Source organism: Vigna radiata, unplaced genomic scaffold (assembly GCF_000741045.1).
Source record: "Vigna radiata var. radiata cultivar VC1973A unplaced genomic scaffold, Vradiata_ver6 scaffold_134, whole genome shotgun sequence".
Lineage (NCBI taxonomy): Eukaryota > Viridiplantae > Streptophyta > Magnoliopsida > Fabales > Fabaceae > Vigna > Vigna radiata.
In genome coordinates this window covers 964,696-989,206 of record NW_014543261.1, presented here as the reverse complement: position 1 = coordinate 989,206, position 24,511 = coordinate 964,696, and the positions used below count along the sequence as shown (strand labels likewise).

Below are 24,511 nucleotides of genomic sequence, written 5' to 3'. Positions count from 1 at the left end.
GGCAAAGAGAGCTAAGGAAGTACATCTGAAGGTTGGATTTCAAGATGACATTTTGACTTTTTCTCTCACGTTATTCTTATTCTATTATGCTAAATTTGAGTGACCCATTTAAAAATGGTGGTGGGGTTTATAAACACTTTTATGGCTGCTTTGATTGGGATAAGGTTGCTGCTTTTACCATACCATGATATTTTTTCTATTCTCTCATAAACCCATTTAACCCTTTTCTCTGTTTGTTTCACCTTTATTTGGAGAAGGTTCTTTGGCCTATCAAACCCAACAAGAATACCAAACCCAAAATGTGGATTGCAAGGAGCACCGCAACGACATAAAACGTGGCCTCGCCATTTGCCACATCTAACAAAAGTTCACGCCGTCCAATTTTAAGCACTAATAGTAAGAGTTTCAAACCTAGGAGGACTAAAAACCGTCAAAGTTTTGAGTAGGGACGAAAACCAAAATCGTGTGATACTTAAGGGATGAAAAACATATTTAACCCAAAAATATTTATTACTTTTTTTTTGCTTGAAAAAATTATTTAAGTTCCTTATTCTAAAAATTAATTAAACATGCATTTCGGAAGTTAAATTTTGGGAGTGAAATTTGTTTAGATTTGAATTTTAGAAAGTTTGTAATTTTTTTTATTTAAAAAAAATTGTAATTAAGTGAGCCAATAAACCAACCCGTTTAGCCACCAACCCGTGGTGGGTCAGGCCGGGTTCGAATTTTTCTGGCTCGCTAATAAATGAGCCAGGTTGGGTTGGCTCACTAAGTGATCAACCCCTGGTGGGCCGGGTCGGGTCGGGTGACCCGTTTTGACAACTCTAGTTTTATTATATAATTTTTATTACTTTGTTGTCCTGTATATCTATGCACTATTTTATCAAGAGCTCAATCCACTTAGTTACTTAAGTTGAAAAGCTGAAAAATGATTGTTTAACAATTGTATTATGTTATAATCTTTTCAGCCTTATTAGATCAAGATTTTTGTTTTAAAGAAGCAAAGAGTGGAAGTACCTATTAGTGATGCCTGATCTTCCATTCCAAGTTGGGGATTTGGCTGAGTCAAAGTCCTTTCAAAGTGGTTTTCGGGGTGCATGGTTTCGTTGCAAGGTATGCAAATTCTTCCTTCTCTATCTTTTGTGGTGTTGATGTGATAAGCACAGGAACTAAAATAAGAAAGAAACTCTAAGATTTGAATTGGCTTCTTATGAGACAATTTTATCAAATTTACATTTTACTAAAAACACAACCAAGTTTCTGTGAAATTTGTGGTTCTTTGAATTATTATATTTAGAATTAAATGAGTTTTTGGCATCTCCAAAATCGAGAATTGTTAAGACCACATTATTAAATGTTGGGTTTCAAGAACATTGAGGTGTTTTTGGAGGTACCAATTTTAATATAGACCAATTTGGAGGTACCAAACACTTATATAAATCTTACTTTTAAACAACAATCTTCTATATTGTGATAATGTATTATGTTGTTCTCATGGCAGCTGGTTTTGCTGTTTTGGTTATGACAGTGGTAGAAACGTGTATGGCTTGAAAAATACTATACAATTTCTGTGTGGATATTCTCTATAGATGGCTACACCAAATAAAAGTAAAAGGAAAAATAAATAAGTTTCTCCAGAACTTAAATTAGTACATATATATGTTAATTTATAGAAACTTTCTCATAGTAGCTTATTCGAAGCTGATCTTAACTATGTATAAGCTAATTTTAGTTTGTAGAAAAACTTAATTTATTTTTCGGTCATATTTTCTAAAGATATAGATACTTTTAGAGTGTTTTATTCCTAACACTCTGACTGTTCAAACTCAAGAGACTATTCCCTTTCATTAAATGTTCTTTAGACACGGTTACTAAGTTTTCTCACATCTTTTTCAAACGCTAACTTATGATTTGAATGAGACTGGTTAAAAACTTCTACCAAATTTGGTGATAGACTCTGTCTGCTATGAACAAGTTTTGATTTTCTGAGGTAACCTGTCTGTTTTGTATGCAGTTCAAGTGGAAAAAATTTAGCTGATCAAGTAACCGAATTGTATATTATTGTTGTTACTTGGGTCTCCAATTAGACTTTTATTAGCTCTTGTGCTTAGTGTATTAGCTCATTAAAGAAATTAAATTCATTAATCTAAACTAATGTAAATTCTGTTAGCATTAAAATACTTGTATATCCTCCCTTTTAATATTTATATGTTTTGCCTTAGTTGAATACTAATTAAAATATTTATTAATGCAAGCATGGAACTTTTTTCATCTGATTAATGCTGGATTATTTGAAGTGAAATTTTGTTTTCATGATTTTTATTGAAACCCCTTCCAGTTCCATTGTCTTTCTATTAAAAAAAAATTTCGTGTTTCTCAGAATAATTTCGTGCAGGCTTCTTTGCCCTTCTGGTAATCTGCCTGTAACCATTGGTTGGCCACATATCTGTACTGTTGCTACTTTTTAGTAAAGGACTGGGATGCTCAACCAGTGTCTATCATTTTATTGAGTATTAAATTTTTCTATCTGGTATTATTTTGGCCTGAAATTATTTTATGATTTTTTCAGATTAGAGATATCCGCACGAAAAAAGCTGTCATATCCCATCTATTGGAGTATTTTGACTACACTGACCAAAGTATGTTCTTGCTCTGTTTTAAAATTTCAACTAGAAGTCCGTTAGCTTATTTATTGAACGAAGTAGAATGAATGTTCTTATAACAATTGGTTGGTTTTAACATTTCATTTTCTTGATTAAGTGTAATATAGTTGGGTGGGTTAAATGCAAATATTTTACATTCCTTCTTTGATGTGGAAGTGCCAAGTTGAAGTTTATATGAACTGTCACAAGTTTAACAACTAGAGAGAAGGTGTTAGGTTTCTGGGTTTGAAACCTAACTAAGAACACTAACAGTAGGTAGAAACAGTAATGAAAGAATGAGTTTTTCTATTATTCACGCTAAAAGAACTCTCTTCTAGTGTAGTCCAAGCTGCTTTGATGGTGAAATCCCTATGCTACCAGTCAAACGTTTTCTTTGACACTGCCATCTAAATTTTCTTTGATTGACTCATTTGCATCCTATTGTATATAGTCTTGAAGAGGAACTGAGGAACTTGTATTGTAGCGCATAAATGTGATGAAAAATCCATGAGTTAATGCTCAGCCAATGTATTTGTATATATAAAGGGATGAGTACAAATATGTCTGGAGGTGGAAGGTTACAACCTATGTTCCTTAACCTAAAGGTAGGTTCTCCCACAAACAACTTTATGTAAGCTGTAACGAACATAATTTTAATACTCACACTCAAACTAGAGCATATAAATGGTATGCACCAAGCTAAATTGAATCCTAGACCCTCTCAAGGATTGAGTGAAGCTGTAAACTACTATAGCAATCATAATCTTAACACTCACACTCAAGCTTGAGCATATAAATTGTATGCAACAAGCTTGAAATGTATAAACTGAATTTTAGGGCCCTCTCAAAGAGTTAATGAGATTGTTTGCAAGCTGGTTGTTACAGCTAATAAATCCAGGACATAGTTCCTTTGACAGTGACTCTCCCAGATTCTTTCATGAGACATAGGATTAGATTCAATATGAACGATACAACTTCATTCGCCCATGATTGTCACAATACAACTTCATTTGCTCAAACTTCACAAAATTTCAACTGTTGAAGGAGTTTTTTAATCCACACAAGTTCACAAGTGGACAAATCACTTAAATTGAAAGTGTAAAATAATTCTTGAGGGCTTGAAAGATCCCTCTCACTCTCATTCTATATATAAGAAAGTTTTGATACAAAAGTACATGATAAATAGGGTAACCCTAGCTGTAGACCTAGGTACTACTATATATATACTAGACATAATATAATGATGATAAATAGGATAAATATTCTACCACCCTCCCTCAAGCTGGAGCATAAAAATTGTATGTACCAAGCTTGGAACAAATAAAATCAAACCGAGGACCCCTTAATGACTTGGTCAACACATCTACGAGTTGATCGTTTGACCCAACAAACTCAGTACATATTTCTTTAGTCAACAACTTTTCACGAACAAAATGACAATCAATTTCTATGTTTAGTCCTCTCGTGAAACACTGGATTTGATGCAATGTGGAGAACAACTTGATTATCGCAATGCATCTTCATAGTATGGATGTCACAGAAGTTAAGCTCTTAAAGGAATTGTTTCACCCATATAAGTTCACATGTTAGTAACGCCATTGCCCTATACTCGACTTCAGTTTTTGATCGAGCTACTACATTCAGTTTCTTACTTTTCCATGAAATAATGTTTCTTCCCAGAAAAACACAATATCCTATAGTAGACCATCTATCAATAGGCGAACTTGCCAAATCTGCATCACAATATCCAGAGACCTGAATGCTTTCTTTATCTTAATATAACAATCCTTGCCCGGGAGCCTTTTTGATATACCTTAGAATGCGAATGATAACATTCCAATGGTCAACACATGGAGCCTGCATGAATTGACTAACCACTCCAACTGCAAAGGATAGATCTGACCTTGTAATAGTGAGATAAATCAGTTTTCCAACCAACCTCCTATACCTCTTTGGATTGGAGAATAATTCACTTTCTTTTGTCCTTAATTTCTGGTTTGGGTCCATGGGATTGTCTAGTGGTCTGCAATGAATCATGCATGTTTCTTGTAATATATCAAGAGCATACTTCCTCTGGGAGATTACAACTCCATCTTTTGATTGCGCTACTNNAATGCCTAAGAAGTATTTGAGACTTCCAAGATCCTTGGTTTGAAAATGTCTACACAAGTACTCTTTCAGTTGAGATATTCCAACAACATCATTTCCTGTAATGACAATATCATCAACATGTGCCAAAAGAAGGTGTCATCATTTCACAAAGGAAATATGCTCTTGATATTTTAGAGGAAAAAGGCTTGACAAATTGCAAGCCCATTGATAGTCCTATGGACTTGAATAAAAAGTTAATGAGAGATCAAGGTGAACCTTTCTCATAACTAGAGAGATATAGAAGGCTGGTTGGAAAACTCATCTATCTTACAATAACAAGACCTGATCTTTCTTATCCAGTGAGAGTTGTGAGTCAATTTATGCAAAATCCACATGTTGACCATTGGAATGCAATGATTCGCATTCTCAGATACGTAAAAGGAAACCCAGGACAAGTATTGTTGTATGAGAACAAGGGAAGCACTCGGATTGAAGGATATTGTGATGCAGATTGGGCTGGTTCTCCAATTGATTGAAGATCTACTATAGGATATTGTGTTTTACGTGGAGGGAACCTTGTTTCTTGGAAAAGTAAGAAACAAAGTGTTGTTGCTCGATCTAGTGCTGAAGCTGAATACCGATATATGTCTTTAACTACATGTGAACTTGTGTGGATTAGACAACTTCTTCAAGAATTGGAATTTTGTGAAAATGAGCCGTTGAAACTATACTATGACAATCAAGCAGCCCTTCATATTGCCTCCAATCCAGTATTTCATCAGATAACAAAACACAAAAATTGATTGTCATTTTATTAGAGAAAAGTTGTTGTTCAAGAAACTTGTTACCGAGTTTGTCAACTCTAATGAACAACTCAAAGACATTCTGACCAAATCTCTAAGGGGGCCTAGAATTCAATTTATATGTTCCAAGCTTGGTGCATATGATCTATATGCTCCAGCTTGAGGGAGAGTGTTGAAATATAATGTATTTTCTAGTAGGCTTTTTAGAGTGGGCATTTTAGGAGCATTCTGTTTTCCTTTTTTATGTTGATCTATTCCTTAAATAGGGTAGTATGTGTATTAGGGAAAAGTGAACAGTAATAATAAAACATTGGATTGACATTACCTTCAGCTTGATCATCTTCATTGGGAACCTTGAGAAGGATTTGAGGATTTAGAATAAATTTCTAATGTTGGTAACTTCAAATGGTTCAAAATCTCTCTTTCTTTTCCAAGATTTTCTTCTCATGCAATAATATAATGGAACATGGTTGAGTAAATGTGATGGTAGGGGCAAAAGAAAATATTTGATACTAGAATGTATTTCTTTTAGAAGAAGCTAAAGAGAGTATGTTTAGAAAACAAAATCTCTATAATAACATGTCAACATTTGCATGAATAAAAATTGAAGGAAAGTTGGACAAGAGAGAAAACTGAGTGATTTGAAGAAATAAATATGATAAATGGCTTTTATTTTATTGTGTTTATATCATAATAAATTCATATGAAATGAGGTTGCATGATTACTGGGCAAGGGAACTATCAATTGAATCAATTTTGTTGTTGCGAAATTTGAACACAAGAATAATTTCACGAATTAATTGAATAGGTAAATTTTTGTTTATTGTCTATTATCAACAATATCCTTCTATATTGTTTTAATTGTTAGGTGCCATGTTTTTCTATCCAAATTGATAAATATGTTAATTACAAAAATGTTTCTAACAAATTCAGGAGAGCTCTAATCCTTGGAGTTTATAAGTAAACCCCCCTACTCACACTGATAACTACTATAAAAGTTGGAAGTGGTAATAATTCATTTGAAGTTATAACTATTGCATTACTTGTTTGTAGAGCCAAGTTGGATCAAGTTGTATCAAAAGCCTCTAACTAATATTGGCAAGTCAAAGGGCTTGAACAAGGAACTGATGTTGCGACCTTCATTCCCTACTTTCTCTCGTGAAAGTGAAAAGCTTGATGTGAATGCCATATCAGAAATGACTGTTATTGTTAATAACACATGGAAAGTTGGGGATTTGGTAGATTGGTATACCGATGGTTGCTATTGGTCTGGAACTGTGACTAAATTATTGGGGAATGATAAAGTTCAGGTAATACTATTTGTCTTCAAGTTGTGTTGATTCAATATCTTATTTGGATTCTTTTTTTGAGCTATAACAGCCAGAGTAGACATTATTTGGCACTATTTGGTAGTTCTGCCCTATTTATGCAATAGATTTTACACTTTAGATTTTCTCCTCAATTATTTGTCTCATTTTATTCTAGTTTAGGTCCAGGCCTAACTTAACTTCGAAAGCCAACTCGTATAGAGAGGTTTCATCCCTACTTATATGCATTATTTTAGTCACACCGCTAGTTGATAATGGATCTTAACATACTCTTTCATGCTAAGAAGTGGACATCTCATAAAGTTTACATGGTCGAATTGGGGGGATTCATTAAGGGCCTTAAAATAGATGGGCTTAGTTGGCCCAACAATTGTTATTCCATATTAGATTTATGGTTGACCATGCAAGAAAGGAAAATAAGGAATAGATGGAAGAAATCTAATAAGATCTTATGTACTTGCCCTTTTTAGCATATATTATCATGAGCCAAGCTTGTTGTAAAAGTAGTCTACTTGAGAATTGTGAGATATTTTGTATAATGTGTTAGGTTCCTAAGTATCGAACCTAACTGTTCTCACTATCACACAGTATGAACAACAAAGAATTATGAATGAAAGAACTGTATTATTATGAAGAATGTATCTGTGCAGAAACTAGGAGCATAACCTCCCTCAACAAGGTTCAGTGAACCTGTTCTTTACATCAACAAAAACATAATCCCTCCTCTCTGTTTAATCATATACTCTTTATACACCTCCTTCCCGCCTATTCTAACAGATTATTCAGCCCCTTCCCGCCTATTCTTCTAACAGATTATTCAGTTAAACTTCCCCCTTTTCTACCTAACTATCAAGACAAGTAATCACCTCACTCTTTCCCTCCTCCTGTAAACTAACAAAGGCCTATCAATACCCACCGCCCCATCTTCAACCTTGTCCTCAAGGTTGAATTCTGGGTACTGATCACGTATAGTAACGACATCTTCCCAGGTTGCGCCGTCACGTCCCCCTTCTTGCCACTCAACCAGCACCTGAGACACTTCCTCGTCCCCCTTTTTTATTGTCTCCTGTCTAAAACTTTAGTGGGCCAATAAGACGGCCCTTCCCTTGAAGGTCTTCAGGCAGTTCCTTCTCCATCGCCCTATCTCCTACTGCCTTTTTCAACTGGGAAGCATGGAAGACCGGATGTATACGCGCGGATGCTGGTAGCTGAAGTTTATATGCCACTTTCCCCACCTTCTGTTCAATCTGGTACGGGCCATAATATCGTGCAGCCAATTTCGAGTGTAGCTTCGATTGCAACGATGTTTGTCTATGTGGCCGAATTTTGAGAAATACCCAATCCCCCTCTTCAAAATCTGCTGCTCTCCTTTTTTTATTGGCTTGTTTAACCATCAACTCTTGCGCCTTGGCGAGATGAAACTTCAATTGCTTCAGGGCCTCATCCCGTGTTCGCAACTCCTATGCTACCGCTTCTACTGCCGTCTCTCCGGGAACAAACCTGTGTAATGATGGAGGCTGCCGCCCATAAACCACCTCGAACGGAGTACTCTTCATAGCTCCTTGAAAACTGGTGTTATACCAGTATTCCGCCCATGCTAATACCCCACTCCACCCTTTTGGTTGCTCCGAACAAAAGCACCGCAAGTATCCCTCCAAAATTCTATTTAATACCTCCGTTTGCCCATCCGTTTCAGGGTGGTAAGCAGTGCTCATTTGCAGCTGAGTTCCTTGCCTCTTGAATAGTTCTTTCCAAAAAATACTAAAAAATAAAGGATCACGGTCACTTACCACCGAGGCTGGTATTCCGTGCAGTCGAACCACCTCCCTGATGAACACATCCGCTATCGTCCGCGCTGAATACGGATGTTTTAGTGGCACGAAATGCCCGTATTTGCTGAGGCGATCAACGACTACCATTACAGCATCGAACCCATTTGACTTTGGTAATTTAACTATGAAATCCATGCTGATTTCTTCCCACACCGCATTTGGAATCGGCAAAGGCTGCAGCAGGCCCTGAGGAGATGACGTGAGATATTTATGTTGCTGGCACACCAAGCAACTTGCCACATAATCAGTCATCGCTTTCTTCATCCCTACCCAGTAAAGTGACTGGGCCACCCTCCTTTAAGTTCTGTATATTCCCGAATGCCCCCCAGTTTGGGTAAGGTGAAACTCTGCCAACAATTTTGGGATCCACGCCGACTGGGCTGATATCAAGAGTCTCCCCTTGTAATGCAACCTCTCATGTTCTAGAGTAAAATGGGAATGTGAATCAGGATTCTTTCGGATATCTGCCACTATTTTTTCTCAGATGCTCATCTGTCTCGACCTCTTTAATTACTTCCTCGAAACTCTGCCAATACGGTCTAGATAACACCCTCAACTCCTTCACTTCCTCCTCCGTTTCCTCCATCTTCCTTGACAGGGCATCCGCGACCTTGTTCGAACTCCCAGTCTTATATATGATTTCGAAATCATATCCCAACAGTTTGGCAAGCCAATTCTGTTGATTTTGGGTGGTAATTCGTTGTTCTAGCAATTACCGCAAGCTTCTTTGATCCGTATGCACCACAAACCGCTGTCCAAGTAAGTAAGGTCGCCAATGGTGTATGGCCATCACCAAGGCCATAAGCCCTTTCTCATAAATCGATTTATTCAATGATCCTGTGGATAAAGCTTTGCTAAAGTATGCTATAGGCTTCCCGTCTTGTGTCAACACCGCACCAACTCCCCCTCCGGAAGCATCACATTCAATATGGAATTGTTTCTCAAAATCAGGTAGCACCAGCACGGGTGCAGTGGTCATCTCCTCTTTTAAGCGTCTCATTGCCTCTTCTGCCCTTCTCATTCCACTTATACTCCCCTTTCTTCAATAATTCAGTCAACGGTTTAGCCACTTTTCCATAATCCTTGACGAAATGTCGATAATACCCTGTCAACCCAAGGAATCCTCTCAATGCTTTCACATTCCTTGGTCTTTCCCATTCTACCACTGCCTTAATTTTCCCAGGATCCATTTGCACCCCCTTCTCCGAGATTAAATGGCCTAAATACGCAATCTGAACTCGTCCAAATTCGCTCTTCTTTTGATTAACGACCCAGCTGTCCTTCTCTAACCTCTTCAACACCATCTCTACATGTTTCGGGTGTTCGGTCCAGGTCTGACTATAGACCAGAATGTCATCAAAGAATACAAGCACAAACTTCCTTATGTAAGGTCTCAGCAAATCATTCATCGCGCTTTGGAAAGTTGCGGGGGCATTAGTCAAGCCAAATGGCATGACCATAAATTCATAATGCCCTAAATGTGTGCGGAAAGTTGTCTTTGGTATGTCCCTCTCCCCCATCCTTATTTGGTGATACCCAGCTTTGAGATCAATCTTAGAAAAAAAACTTGCTCCCCATAGCTCATCCAACAATTCTTCTATGACTGGGATTGGAAACTTATCAGGAACCGTGGCCCTGTTTAAAGCTCTGAAATCTACACAAAACCTCCAAGATCCATCCTTTTTCTTCACCAAGATCATAGGGCTGGAGTATGGACTGGTACTGGCCCGTATTATTCCTGTCTGCATCATGTCTGCCACTTGTTTCTCTATCTCATTTTTCAACACATGTGGGTACCTGTAGGGCCTCACGTTTACAGGATCTATTCCCTCCTTCAGGGTTATTTGGTGTGTCATCGTTCTCTCGGGAGGTAACCCTGTAAGCTCCTTAAACACCCCCGAAAATTGCTTCAGCAATCCCTCCATTTCTTCTCTCTGTGTTTCTGTAATCTCAACTTCCTGTGGTCTGTATTCCCCCTTCTCCATTTCTCCCAACTCCTAAACCAACAGACAAATATCCACCTCCTTTATCTTTTGAAGAGCCTCTGGAGATATCAGACTTCTGGCCAACCTCGGGTCCCCTTTTATGGTTACCTCCTTTCCCTTCTGGCTGAACTTCATAGTTAGCTTACTCCAATCTATCATGACTTCTCCTAAAGTTGCCAGCCACTCGACTCCCATAATCACGTCCACTCCTCCCAATTCGAAAACGTGCAAACTTGTTGTGATCCCCACATCTCCTATGCGTATCTGCACCCCTTCACAGCACCCGCTGGCCTCCTTCTTCCACCCATCTCCAAGACTAACCATATAAGGTTTAGTATCTGTTACTGGCAACCCCAGTGTCTCCACCAATCCTTTATTAATGAAGCTGTGGCTTGCGCCACTGTCAATCAGGATGATCACTTTACTCCCCTTAATCTCACCTTGCACCTTCATCGTTTTGGCCTGCGTCAGACCTCCCGCCGAGAAAGCTGAGAGCTCCATCTGCAACTGGGTCTCCTCCATCTCTATCCCAGCCTCATTCTCCCCTTCATCTTCCGCCAGAATCAACATCCTCAAGCTTCTCTTTGGGCATTGATGCCCCGGTCCAAAAGCTCCTCCACATCGGAAGCATTTTCCTTCATCCCTACGCTTCACATATTCAGCGTAAGGTAGGTTGCGAAAGTTCTGCCCTCTGCTCGCCACATTGTTTGACGCCGCTGCACTTGCCTGGGTGAATTCCCGTCGTGACGACCCACTGTTCTCGGTTATACCACCTCGTTCTGGGTTTGGTCGAACGATTTCAGTTCGCGACACCGTCCCCATAGGCCTACTCCAATTTGATACAATTTTTCCCGTTCCCCCTGTTTTCGTCCCGCCATACAACGCCTCTCCGTCTCGTGCCATTCGCATCGCATCCATCAACCCCCGAGGATCCAGCAATCTTACTTGACTGCGTATGGGTTCTTGTAATCCCCCCATGAAATACCCCAACAAAATCTCCTCTGGCAGATTCGATGTCTGCCCTACCAACATTTCAAATTCCTTAATGAACTCATCCACCGTTCCTGTTTGTTTGGTGGTGGTCAGCCGTTCAAAAACAGTGCCCCTACTTCTATCCCCAAATCGCGCCACCAAAGCTTTCTTCAATCCCGCCCATGATTGATTACGAGCTTTCTCCTTCCAGAATCGGAACCAATATCCGGCGCTACCCTCCATGCTCACATACGCCAATCGCACCCTCTCCTCATCCTCCGTCACTCCTTGCAAATCGAAAAACCTATCCGCCCGATTGATCCAGATGAGAGGATCCAATCCCTCGAAAGTGGGTAGTTCCACCTTTTTCCTCCAATTGACCACGCTCTCAGTACGAATACCTTCAGTTCCGCCACCGTTCTCCCCCGTTTTTTTTGACATTTTCGTTTACCGAAGCTTCGCTCCCCTCCAACTGCTGGTCATCTAGACGTCGCCCTCTCTCCCCCAAAATCTTCACAATTTCTTTCAATTCTTGACGAATCGCCAATGTATCTTGGCGCAACGCTCCAGTCTCAGCCTTCATCCCATCGAATGCAATCTCCACCGTCTCCATTCGTCCCTCCATTACTTTAAATCTTTCGTCAACTTTTCCTTCCATGGATAATCCCGCACCCTCCGTTCGAGTATTCGGCAGGTCGGACCAAAATGTTAGGTTCCTAAGTATCGAACCTAACTGTTCTCACTATCACACAGTATGAACAACAAAGAATTATGAATGAAAGAATTGTATTATTATGAAGAATGTATCTGTGCAGAAACTGGGAGCATAACCTCCCTCGACAAGGTTCAGTGAACCTGTTCTTTACATCAACAAAAACATAATCCCTCCTCTCTGTTTAATCATATACTCTTTATACACCCCCTTCCCGCCTATTCTTCTAACAGATTATTCAGCCCCTTCCCGCCTATTCTTCTAACAGATTATTCAGTTAAACTTCCCCCTTTTCTACCTAACTATTAAGACAAGTAATCACCTCACTCTTTCCCTCCTCCTGTAAACTAACAAAGGCCTATCATAATGTTTGCTAGTTGATAAGTGGAACTAACAAAGTTAGTGTTCTCCTAAAAGCATATTTTCTCTAACAAAACAATAATCTATCTCTAGGTGTTTGGTTTGTGCATGGAAGGTTAGATTAGATGCAATGTGTAGTGGTGTTTGGTGTCACAAATCAATTTAGCCTCATAAGTATCTCTAAATTGTAATTGTTGAAATTACTTATGCCATGCCATCTCAAATGCAATTGCAACCATAAAATAGTGTTTGACTTCAACACTAGATCTAGCAATTGTATTTTGTTTTTGTTAGAATAATTAAACCCATGTGCACACAACTATGTGAGCTAGTTAATTAGTGGAGTCTGAGTTGTGTGTGTGTTGTATTTCGTCTTAATTAGCTATTAAGCCCTATAAGTGTATAATTAAGAAGAGAGTTAATTAAGCTCCTCTAGGACTTCAATATAATTTCTCTCTATTGTTTTAAGTTGGTATCAGAGCATGTTGATCTTGATCTGTTAATTTGTCATATCTGGTGCATTTTCCGCCGCCAACTGCTATGTCTGCCACTGTTGTCATCGACCACCGCCATAGTTTTCGTTGGTGACCACTGGATCATGATCACCTCTTCAAGTGACCACCAACCCTGTCGAAATCAGAGCAAGAAGCCTCCCCACGCATTGTCATGTGCGTCAATTACCGATGTTGTCTTGAGGCGGGTGAAGCCCATGCGGTGCCTTCCAATCGCCAGATCTTCTTCAAACGACCATCGTCTGACTTGCCAAAGCATTCCCGGTACGTTTCTGCCACTCGTGTCATGTTTTGGGATTTTTTGGTAGACTCTTAGTCACAAAGAGATTCTCTCCTCCTTGTCGATTAAAGGTTTTTATTTCTCTCAAACCCAAATTTTTCCTTTAAAGACTATTGTTTTTGTCTTCAAAATCCATTTTCAAAATGTCTATTGGACCTATTATTTTTGGAAATCCTACAATTACCACTAAAAATTTAAATGGAAAAAATTAATTTTCATGGTCGGCATTCATTGAAATGTGGTTTTTTGGTCAAGGTCATCCTTACCACCTTGAGCAAAATGGAAGCAATGTGCTTCCTGAGAAGGCTGAATAGTGGAAGCAAGTTGATTTCCAACTCTTTGCTTTGTTGTGGCAACATGTGGAACTAAAGCTTTTTATTTCTCTTAGAGCTTTTAAAAGCTGTCATTCTTTGGAAGAAAGCTCAAAATATTTATGCAAATGACATCCAACATCTTTGTGACTCTACAACAAACTTGCACCCCTTAAACAAACTGACCTTGATATGGTATCTTTTATGATCGAAGCTGAGTTTGCATTTGAAGAACTAAATATGTTCTTAGAAGTGGTCTTTGGATGAAATAAAGAAGAAACGTGACAATATCTATATAGTGATGATCTTTCATGCTCTACATTCAGACTTTGATCATCTTAGAGACCAAATGTTAACCAGTCATGACGTCTCCTTTGAGTTCCAATGCCTCAAAGCAAGGAAGTTCATGGACGAAATACTAGAGGAGGACGTGGAGGTTAGGGGTGAACTCATTGCACGCACTGTAAAATGATGGGTCACACCCAAGAAAACTACTTCTCATTGCATGGTTTTCCTACCAAGACTGCCCATGTCTTTAAGGCAGAAACTGTGAACTCCAAATTCTCTGATGAAAAATATCAAGAGTATCTAACATTAATGTTATAATATTTACCCTATTTATAATAATTATATTGTGTCTAAGGTTACCCTATTTATCATGATTATATTGTGTCTAGGGTTATCCTATTTATCATTTACTCTTGTATCAGTTTATTCTTATAAATAAAAGATTATGAGATGGATCAATTAAGCCCTCGAGAATTATTTTAAGTTTCAATCTCAAGTTCGTATTAGAGCAGGTTATCTAAGTCTCTTCCTACTCTGTCTTTGTTGCCGCCAATGGCCAGTGGCCGTCGCCACAGGCGGCTTTAAAAATTTAATCTTTTCTTAAATACTTCAATGAGCAGTCCCACCCTCCTAAGAATCTTAGAGATATTTCCAGTGTCTCTTTTAGTTGTTTCACATCGTCTGCCGTCGTCCTCCGCCATCTGTTGCCACAGTTTAGTCCTACGACTAGTGAATATGGATCACCTCCTTGAGTGACGGCCAATCCCTGATGGTCGCTGCCTCATTCTCCTCTACATGCGTTGTCACGCCCGGCTTCTTTTCGATTAGTTTCGAGCGAGTGTTCCTTACATGCCACCTTTTCGGTGTCAGAGTGACATGCCACTACTGGAGCCTCCTGAGTTCGTTTTTGTCATTGTTTCTTTGGTTCGGTGGCTGTATTTTGAAGTCATGGTATTCTAAGTTTTCTCTTTGAAAACCCTAAAATAAAAAATCCCCAATTTCTTGTTTTCATTCTGGAATGGTGGAGGCATGCCTACTTCTTCATCACCCGTTTTGCGTCACTTAAATGCCACCAACAAAAGTCATCCAAGTCTCTTCTTTAACGCACACATAATCCAGCCATGGTTATCTTAGTGGCATTTTGGTTTCTTCTTCTCCTTGTACGACACCACTGGTTTCTTCTCCTTTGGTCACTCCAACTTGTCTTCGGCATTTCAAGGGTGATGGTGAGCTTTGCGCCTAGGCTTGGTGGCTGTGAAGGAAGCAACCCACTGTGATAACAAATCTGTGTTTTTGGATTTTGGGTATTTTCCTGGTTGGTTGTTGTTTTAGAATGCATGGTGATGAAGGAAATTGGTAGGTGAATGTATCTCTGACTGCTCCACGTGAGGCTTAAAGGTATGATTATGGAATTGAAGACTCATGGTCTCTTGGTGAATGGAAGTGAAGATGGGATGAGAGAAGTCTTCCAGAGGAAGAAATAAAAAAAAAAAAAAAAACTCTCTATTTCAGCATTGTTCCTTAGCCTCCTTTCATAATGTGTGTTTAGCTTTGCATACTGTAGCAGCTGTGATGTTCTTGATGGCTCGTGTCATTTATTTACAAGTCTCCAAGGAGAGTCGATGCTATCAGCTGGTTAACACCAAGGAATTTCAACACAAAAGTCTTAGGTTGAAGGTTGCTCATGGCATGAGGGGGAGTCTATTTCTTGCAAGATTCAGAATCTTAGTCAAACAATTTCACCATCCCCTTATCAAATCTATTTTTGGATGCTTTGATGAATAAAGGAGACCATTATGACCTTCCACTTTCACAGTTTGTCATCGGTGCGCCGTCATTTCCGCCGTTTGCCATGAGGGGGAGTATGTTTCAAACACTGCAGGCCCCATCAGTCAGTGATGGCAATCCTTGCACTTTCTCTCCTTTAGCCACTGCAAGCTTCATCCTTACTTGATAACAGTTTAGTCCCTGAGTTTGGTCGCTTTTAGCCACTACAGGCCCCATCAGTCAGTGATGGCAATTTAGTCTCTGTAGTTTGTCGCTTTTAGCCACTGCAGGCCCCTTCTTTACTTGATGGCAATCTAGTCTTTGCAATTTGTCGTTATATAAATAGTATTTTCAACTGAACATTGACATTGTTTGATCCATTTTTCCTAGTTTAAAATACTTTATTTAAGGCCATTCAGTTCTATCATCTCAATTTTTCCGTCATATATTTTGGTTCATTTAATAGTTGCAGTTATCATTTTGCTGCGAATTTTGGCAAATGGCATACACATGGTGAGCATCTTCGTGTCTTGTTTAACACCTTTTTCTTCTTTAATGAACTTTTCCTTTGTGGCTTGTTCATTGAACAATACTTGTCTGGATGTACTTTTAGTATTGTATGAGCATCTTAAATTCACACATAGTATGTGTCTTTCTAGATTAATTTGCTTCCTCCTCCACTGGGTGAAGGGTTATCTTATGAAGCATTAAGCAAGGATTTGCGCCCATCTTTGGACTGGTGTCCTGAAAAAGGTTGGTCTGTGCCTATACCTGTGGTATGTACTCTTAATCCTATACTTTGACTTATCTTTGTATTTGTAAATTAATAAATTAATTTCTCAAATGGATAATTTTCCCTGGTTAGATTTTGTTTATGCCACTTCTACTTATAATCCTACAATTTGACTTGTCATTGTACATATTAAATTTTTTGCAAAAACATAATACATTCGTAAATTGTATGATATTTTTTGCTTATATAGGAAAATGTCATTGTTTTAGTCTCCAAATTTTGTTTGAGTTTGTAATTTTGTAAATTTGATTGTAAAGTTCTTCTATTGCATAAAATAAAAGTAAAACAAATGTCCCATTTGAAATATACTTTCTAGTATATATGTTTTTATTTTGATAACGGGAGGGGACATATAAATCATAACATGTCTAAATTCTAATAAAATGGTGTTGTTCATGAATTCTATTGTGTGGATACAATGTGTTGAAATGTAATGTATTTTCTAGTGCGCTTTTTAGAGTGGGCTTTTTAAGAGCCTTTTGTTTTTTCTGTGTTGATCTACTACCCCATAAATAAATAGGGTAGTATGTGTATTAGGGTTAAGTGACCAGTAATAATAAAAATTTCAATTTCTCTTCCTACTCTTTAAGTTGGTATCTAGCATCGCTAACCGCCACCCATGTCCACTGCCGCTGTCTGCTGCCATTGTCGTTGTCCGCTGCCGCTGTCCACTGCCGTTGTCCGCTACCGCTGTCGCTATCCGCTGCCACTACCGCTGTCTGCCGCCGCTGTCCGCCGTCATTACTGCTGTCTGCTGCCGCTGTCCTCCTCCACTGCCACTGTCCGCCTCCACTGCCGCTGTTCGCCGCCACTGTCTGCCACCCCGTACGCTGCCGCTGCCGCCACAACTTTTTCTCCAACGAAGTCAAGGGTTAGGTGCGCTTCAATGAGCACAACCCATCCCTGGTGGTCACCGCTTCATTCTCATCCTGACGGGCTTTCAAGTGCCGCTTCTATCCGGCCAGCCTCGGAACATCACCGCGTCATTGTTAGTCGTTTTGCCTCAGTCTCCTAAGTGTGTTGTGGTCGTTGTTTTGCTGTTTCGTTGACAGTAGCTTCGATCTAGGGTTTCTACCCTTAAAATCAATTTTTCCCTCTTCTGTTTGGCCTTAGAATGACTTCTGGTTTTGGAACACCTGCAAAACTCCCTTGGAAAACTGATCTATTTTGGTCTTCTTCCGTGGAGTTATGGTTTCTCGGTCAAGGATACTTGATCATCTTGAACAAGATATTTCCACTATACCTGATGAAGAGAAATCTCAATGGCAAAAACTTGATTTTCAGTTATGCACTGTCCTATGGCAATCTGTCGAACATGAGGTCTTAGAAATTTTGAGACCTTACAAAACGGGCTCCTCCTTTTGGAAAAGAGCACAAGATATCTTTGCTAACGATGTGCAACGTCTCTTTAATGCAACTCAAAGAGTGACTTCCCTCAATCAAGCCAATCATGGTATGGTCGCTCACATAGGGAAGGCTCGTGCTGCCATAGAGGAATTGAAGAATTTCTTTGTGACTGATTCTTTAGAAGGCATAAACAAGAAGCTTGATAAGTTTTACATGGTCTTAATTCTAAGAAGTCTACACTCAGACTTTGATCATGTTTGTGATCAAATGTTAGCTGGTGATCAAGTCCCATCAATGGACAACCTAGTTACTCAACTTCTTCGGGTATCTTCATTACTTAAAGACGAAAATTCAATTGATGTTATTGAAACATCAGCTATGGTAGCACCACAAGGAAGAAGAGGAGGCAGAAGCAACTGAGGACGTGGTGGTCATAGTATGCGTCCTCAATGCACATATTGTAAGAAAATAGGCCATACTCGAGATAAATGTTATGCCTTACATTGTTATCCAGACAAAGCTGCTTATATTTCTAAATTTGATGATCTAGAATCCAAAATTTCAAATGAAAAGTATCAAGAATTTTTGAGGTACATGTGTGGAAAATCTTCTAATCTTGGCCAATCCTCCTCCATGTCCAATGTGTCAACTGCCTACATATCTTAATTTGTGGAAGGTCACAGTCCATGGATCCTTGACTCAGGTGTCTCAGACCATATCTCTGGTAACATTCCTTCAATTTTCTTTCATGTCCTCTCTGAAAATCCCTCATTTCATTACCGTTGCCAATGGATCCAAAGTGGCATCTCTGGGAATTGGCAGAGTTTCCTTATCTCCTTCACTAAATTTAAATTTTGTTTTGTATATTCCTTATTGTCCTTACAATTTAATCTCCTTAAGTCAATTGACTCCTTCGCTAAATTGTTCTGTAACCTTTACTTTAGTTCCATTGTTATATAGGAACATGGTACGGGTCGTTTGATTGGAGAAGAACTACATGTTCCCTGATGTTGAATACTAATATTCCTGTGCATCACTGGGGCGATCGAGTCCTTACTGCCTGTTTTCTAAGCAATAGGATTCCTTTTACCTCTCTTGAGAATAAAATTCCTCACTATCATTTTTCCAAACGACACTCTATACCATGTCTCCCCACGTGTATTTGGGTGTATGTGTTTTGTCCATAATGTTTCTCCAGGTCTTGATAAACTCTCTCTAAAAGCTATTAAGTGTGTTTTCTTGGATATTCTCGTCTTTAGAAATGCTATAAATGTTATTCTCCCTCTACCAAGAGATAATATTATATTTTTGTTGATGTCACATTCTTTGAGCATACACCTTTTTTCTTGTACTCCATGGAGGATCGTTCATCTGTTCAACAAATGTTTCCTCTACCATCATGTGATCCCTTGGTTATTTTTACTTCTGTGCCTCAAACTCAAAATGCGAATGACATTGTTCCTCCACCTCTTCTCACATATCAGCGTCGAAGGCAATCTCAAACTCAAAACACTAAAGATCCTCGAGACTCAGATCCTCCTCCATCAAATCCTCAGACCATAGACTATTTCAAAAGGTGTGCATGTGGCTGATGCCTGGAAACTAGTATTGTACCAATATTCAGCCCATGGTAGAAAGGAACTCCAAGTTTTTGGTTGTTCAAAACTAAAACATCTCAAATAGGTTTCCAAAGTCCTATTCAAAACCTCAGTTTGTCCATTAGACTCAGGATGGTAAGTTGTTCTCATCAATAATCTAGTACCCTGAAGATTAAAAAATTCCTTCTAGAACAAACTCATAAAGGTGGGATCTCTGTCCCCTGATGATGGAAGAAGGAATTCCAAGTAGCTTCACCACCTCCTTTTCTCATCAATAATCTAGTACCCTGAAGATTAAAAAAGTCCTTCTAGAACAAACTCATAAAGGTGGGATCTCTCTCAGAGACGATGGAAGAACGAATTTCATGTAGCTTCACCACTTCCTTTACAAATACTTCAGCTATGGACCTGGCTGAATAGGGGTGTTTTAGGGTGATAAAATGTCTATACTTACTCAATCAATCAACCACTACTAATACGGAATCATACCCATTAGATTTGGGTAGTCCCACAATAAAGTCCATACTTATGTCATTCCAAATGGCCTGCGGAACGGGCAAAGGTTGTAGCAAACCTTGGGGTGAGGAAGCCAATATTTAGATTGAGCAGTGCAGATTCATGAAAAACAAGCCAAACTAACGAAGAATTATTTATGATATATGATATATGATATACTCAAAGCAATAAAACGGTGACATAGGCTTAGAATTGCAGTAACTTAAAACTAACCCAAGAATATCACTAAAAGACTGTTTTGCTGGAATTCACATGGAACCAAGAAAGAAGCTCGAGATATCTGTTTTTTCCTTGCTCTCAACATTCAGAAAATTAAAGCAACTCTCTCAAGCCATAACATTCCTTCCCCTAGGTATCTAGGTATATTTGCACTAAAAGCTAAAAAGAAAACATCCCTAACATAAATCTGAAAAGGTGCTGAAAAAGCTTCTCCACATCTGCCAAAAACCTGTTTTTGTGTGTGCTGCCATAGCAAAATTGGTGTTTGTTATCTCTTGATGTGGCAGTACACAATCCTAGCTCAGCTCCATTTGGGCCATTCCTTGTGCAGCCCAATAGCACATCAAATGAAGAGGAAGGGTCTGCTCTCAACTTTGCTAATTGCACCAAGAATGGTTGAAACTGTCTCTGCCCAAGTAACTGCCTCGAACTCCAGATTAAACTGCATCTCGTACAAAGCTCCAAATATATGTTTTAGTACTCAAATTGAAACTCTTTGAGTCTAGAATCCAACGCAACAAAAATCAGCTCAATTATAGATCTGTAGAAAAAGTTATGATCCAAACAGTTAGCAAACATCTTTGAGTTATGCTGGCCCTGCCTTTGCAAACTGCCTTCATTCCAAAATGAACTGCAACTAGACTAGAGCTCCAAAAATCATGTTCTACCACTCAAATTAAAGCCCTTTGAGTCTAGAATCCAACGGAAAAAGAATCAATTAATTGAACACCTGTGAGGACACCGGTAAAGAAAGTTATGATTAAAATAGTCAATAAAAGTTAGAGCTGAAAATTCTGTGTTTCTGGACTGCGTTGGGAGCTAGTAATATGGCGTTGGGCGGTAGCATAACTGGGGTTAATCTTTTTGGTTGTGTTGGGTGCTAATCAAATGGTGCTGGGGTATCGAGACAATGAGCAAGGTTAAGAAATGTGCTGGGCACAAATGGATGGCACTGCACAGTGCTGCAACACCTAAAACTTCCTAAAAATTACAAATCTAAGCTAAAATTGAAAGATTAAAGAAACAAAAATGCTAACAATGAGAGTATAGAAGTTGAGTTATCAGTGGTGGTCCAAAAAATAAACAATGGTTGCTCGTCCAAGTGCAGAAGCCGAATACCATAGCCTTGCTTTTACAGCTGGTGAAATCTTATGGCTGCGATCTCTTCTTTATGAACTCCGAATCAAGTGTACTACCCCAGTTATATATTGTGACAATCAAAGTGCAGTTGCTTTAAGTCCAGATCTCCACTCCAGAACAAAACATATGGAACTGGACATTTTCTTTGTTTCGGGAAAAAGTGCTCAATCACTCCTTGTTCACATCTTCCTGCAGCTGATCAAGTTGCTGACATTCTGACCAAACCTCACTCAAGCTCAGTTTTCTGCTCTACGTCACAAACTTATTGTTATTGATTCTTTTCAATAACCTTGAGTTTGAGGGGAACTGTTAGAATATATACATTCTGGTTTTCTTTATTATGTGTGTCCCTTTTCTATTTTGATTATGTATTAACCAGGATCTTCTAGAATATTGTGTTAGAATTCTGCTAGTAGTGCTATTGACTGCACCTCCCAGGATTCTATAATATTTTATTCTGCTCCTCATTTGTTTAGATGAGAAATACAAACTTTATGTTAGTATCTATCTCTCTTTATTCTATCAGTGAATAATTAACTTCCTTGCCAAAATTGCAGGGTGATGAATGTAGGCAGCCTTGTGCTCGTATAATCATTCCGGCAAATTCAGGTAGCACTATCAAAATATACTTTTGTTGTTCTTTGCATTTGAATGAAAACTGAGCTTTCTGAATTGAAAATTAATTTGGATAGCCTTTCTTCCCTTACTTCTCTGGCTGTTTGTTAAATGCAGTGTCCTCATTTATACGTGCTTATTGGTCTATTTTGTTTTGGATTCAGTTATTCAAGTTGTTTCTGATTGCTTGGGTTTGTTAAAGACCTGTTTTGTCCTTCTGTGTACCTTATAAAACTAAAGCAAATTAGGAAAGGAATACATGTACACCAAGCTCCTCACTAGCAGAGATACCTCTCTGTTAAGACAATGTGCAGAAAATAACTTTGGTGTTCAGGCACAAATCGGAATATAACTTGCCCCAATCCCTTCCGTTCCTTGCCTTGCTCAATCTTTGCCCGCTTTTTGTTTCTTTATTTCCGCAATTCTGATATCATGCCATAATTCACTTCTCCGGTAAGCATGTGACAGTTATCAGTGTTACAGCCTCCATTGTCTCTTTGGCACGTTCTCTACAATTGTCATTTTCCTGTTTACACCTTGCTCTTCTGGTTGCATTATTATTTTTGTCCATTTTTGTTTGTTATATAACTAACTTTGCAGTATAACCTTTTTGTTATTTCCTGGGGTTTCGTGGGAATGCTACAGATGTAACGGATGAGGTTGGTCGGCATACAGTAAGGATGCATTCTTCTTCATCTTTAAATTTGAAAGACTATCCGGATAGATCCATAGCAAGGAGAAAGCAAAGCAACAGTGCTAGAAATGGTATGGAGATTAACGAGTCTGATAACGTTTCAAGTTTACACATGGATTCGTCAGTTGAGAATTTGGAAATAGCTAGCATCAGTCGTATATATAATGAGGATCCCGCAAAGAAGAGCACCGACAGAAGTCTCTATCTCAATTCCATGTCTTCCAATACTATAGAAGCTGCAATCATGGACTTGGAGGAACTTGTGAACAGGATTAAATGGTTAAGGGATGTGTTGAATTTGAGGGTGTCGCCTTTATCAGATACTAAACAGTCTTGGGAGTTTTCGAAACATCATCCATCATGCAAATGATGGTTCTGTATTCAATGTTTAACCTCGGCATAGATTTTTTTTTTCTCAAATATAATTCTAGTGCTTTTAGACAGTTTATTTTGGATATATAGTTGGTTAGTATATTTTTGGAACTTAATGCAGTACCTTGGGCTTTCATGGTTGGCAATTGCTTCCTGCGTCTCTCTATATTATCTTCTCGTACCTTCTGATATATCGGAATGATAAAAATGATATTTTAAAATCTTTATATTTTCTAAACAAATGCAATTCAAAAGGTATTTAAAAACTTTTAGATTACTCAGTAGTATTTAATATATATATATATATATATATATATATATATATATATATATATATATATATATATATATTGGAATAATTTGGACTGTGTAATTTAAATTTGATTTTGAACTATTTTGATAGATCATTTTAGAAAATTTTATCGCAATTTATCACTTATGAACAATTTAAAATATATTAAGAACGATTCATCCAGAAATTTAAAAATTGAAAATTTATCGATGATCCTTTCTTGAAGGTAAGATATTGCTTAATGATAATGGTATTTTGAGGGTCTCCAAATTTCCAGGTCTAATAAATCGAACGAACCATGAGTCGACAACAATAAAACACTAATCACTGTATGATCGACCACTAGAGATTAAAAGAACTGTTGATTGCATTCGTGTATATTTCATCTTCTTGGATGAATCATTTACATAAATTTTTGTAAGATAGTTAAGTTGTTGCATCTCTTATTTAGCTAAGACATGATCTTTGTTTTATCTACATATGATCTTCTACGTAAACCTCATCAATGCTTTGGCTAGAAGCTTGATATAGAAAAATATCATACGAATCTCCATTCACACTTCAACATCTATTCTGTCATAAACAATTCAAACAAGATTTGCATATATGACAAAAGTAATCATTTAAAATTATGTTTAAACACTTGTTTTATATCTAGAAATCATTTGATCATCATGATATTTAAATGGTTAAATATGTTTTTGATTATTTAATTTTTAATAAAAATAATAATTAGTTCTCTTTTGAAACTGTGGTTTAATTTAGTCTCTTAATTTTAAATGTATAAATATAATCTTTTAAACTAAATTTTATTAAGTTTATTTAATATTTTAAGCATATTTTATAATAATATTTAAATTATTTACATAATTTAACATATTTTTGTTTTCAGTAAAGTTGAAAAACATTTTAAGTTGTTTACATAGTTTCATACATTTTTTTCAATATAAATTAAAAACATATTTGAAAAATTAAATAAACTTAATAAAATTTGTTTAAAAGAACTAAATTCAAACAATTATAAAGAAAACATATTTGAATT

The 24,511-nt window shown here is 37.9% G+C and overlaps 1 protein-coding gene across 5 annotated transcripts in view; it reads left to right on the top strand.

Moving 5' to 3' along the window:
* Window positions 1-23,323, top strand: part of LOC106753634 — a 26,084-nt gene extending 2,761 nt beyond the window's left edge. For 4 of the 5 annotated variants that reach the window (XM_022777551.1, XM_022777552.1, XM_022777553.1 and 1 more), the window contains 8 exons: window positions 969-1,113; window positions 2,570-2,639; window positions 6,590-6,846; window positions 13,195-13,501; window positions 16,350-16,396; window positions 16,543-16,659; window positions 22,054-22,105; window positions 22,757-23,323. In XM_022777551.1, coding sequence (XP_022633272.1) covers window positions 1,027-1,113; window positions 2,570-2,639; window positions 6,590-6,846; window positions 13,195-13,501; window positions 16,350-16,396; window positions 16,543-16,659; window positions 22,054-22,105; window positions 22,757-23,175 — 1,356 coding nt within the window. In that variant the 5' untranslated portion in view covers window positions 969-1,026 and the 3' untranslated portion in view covers window positions 23,176-23,323. The remainder of the gene's footprint in view (window positions 1-968; window positions 1,114-2,569; window positions 2,640-6,589; window positions 6,847-13,194; window positions 13,502-16,349; window positions 16,397-16,542; window positions 16,660-22,053; window positions 22,106-22,756) is intronic. The other variant, XM_014635458.2, reaches the window with a different exon arrangement.
* The last annotated feature ends 1,188 nt before the right edge of the window (window positions 23,324-24,511 follow it).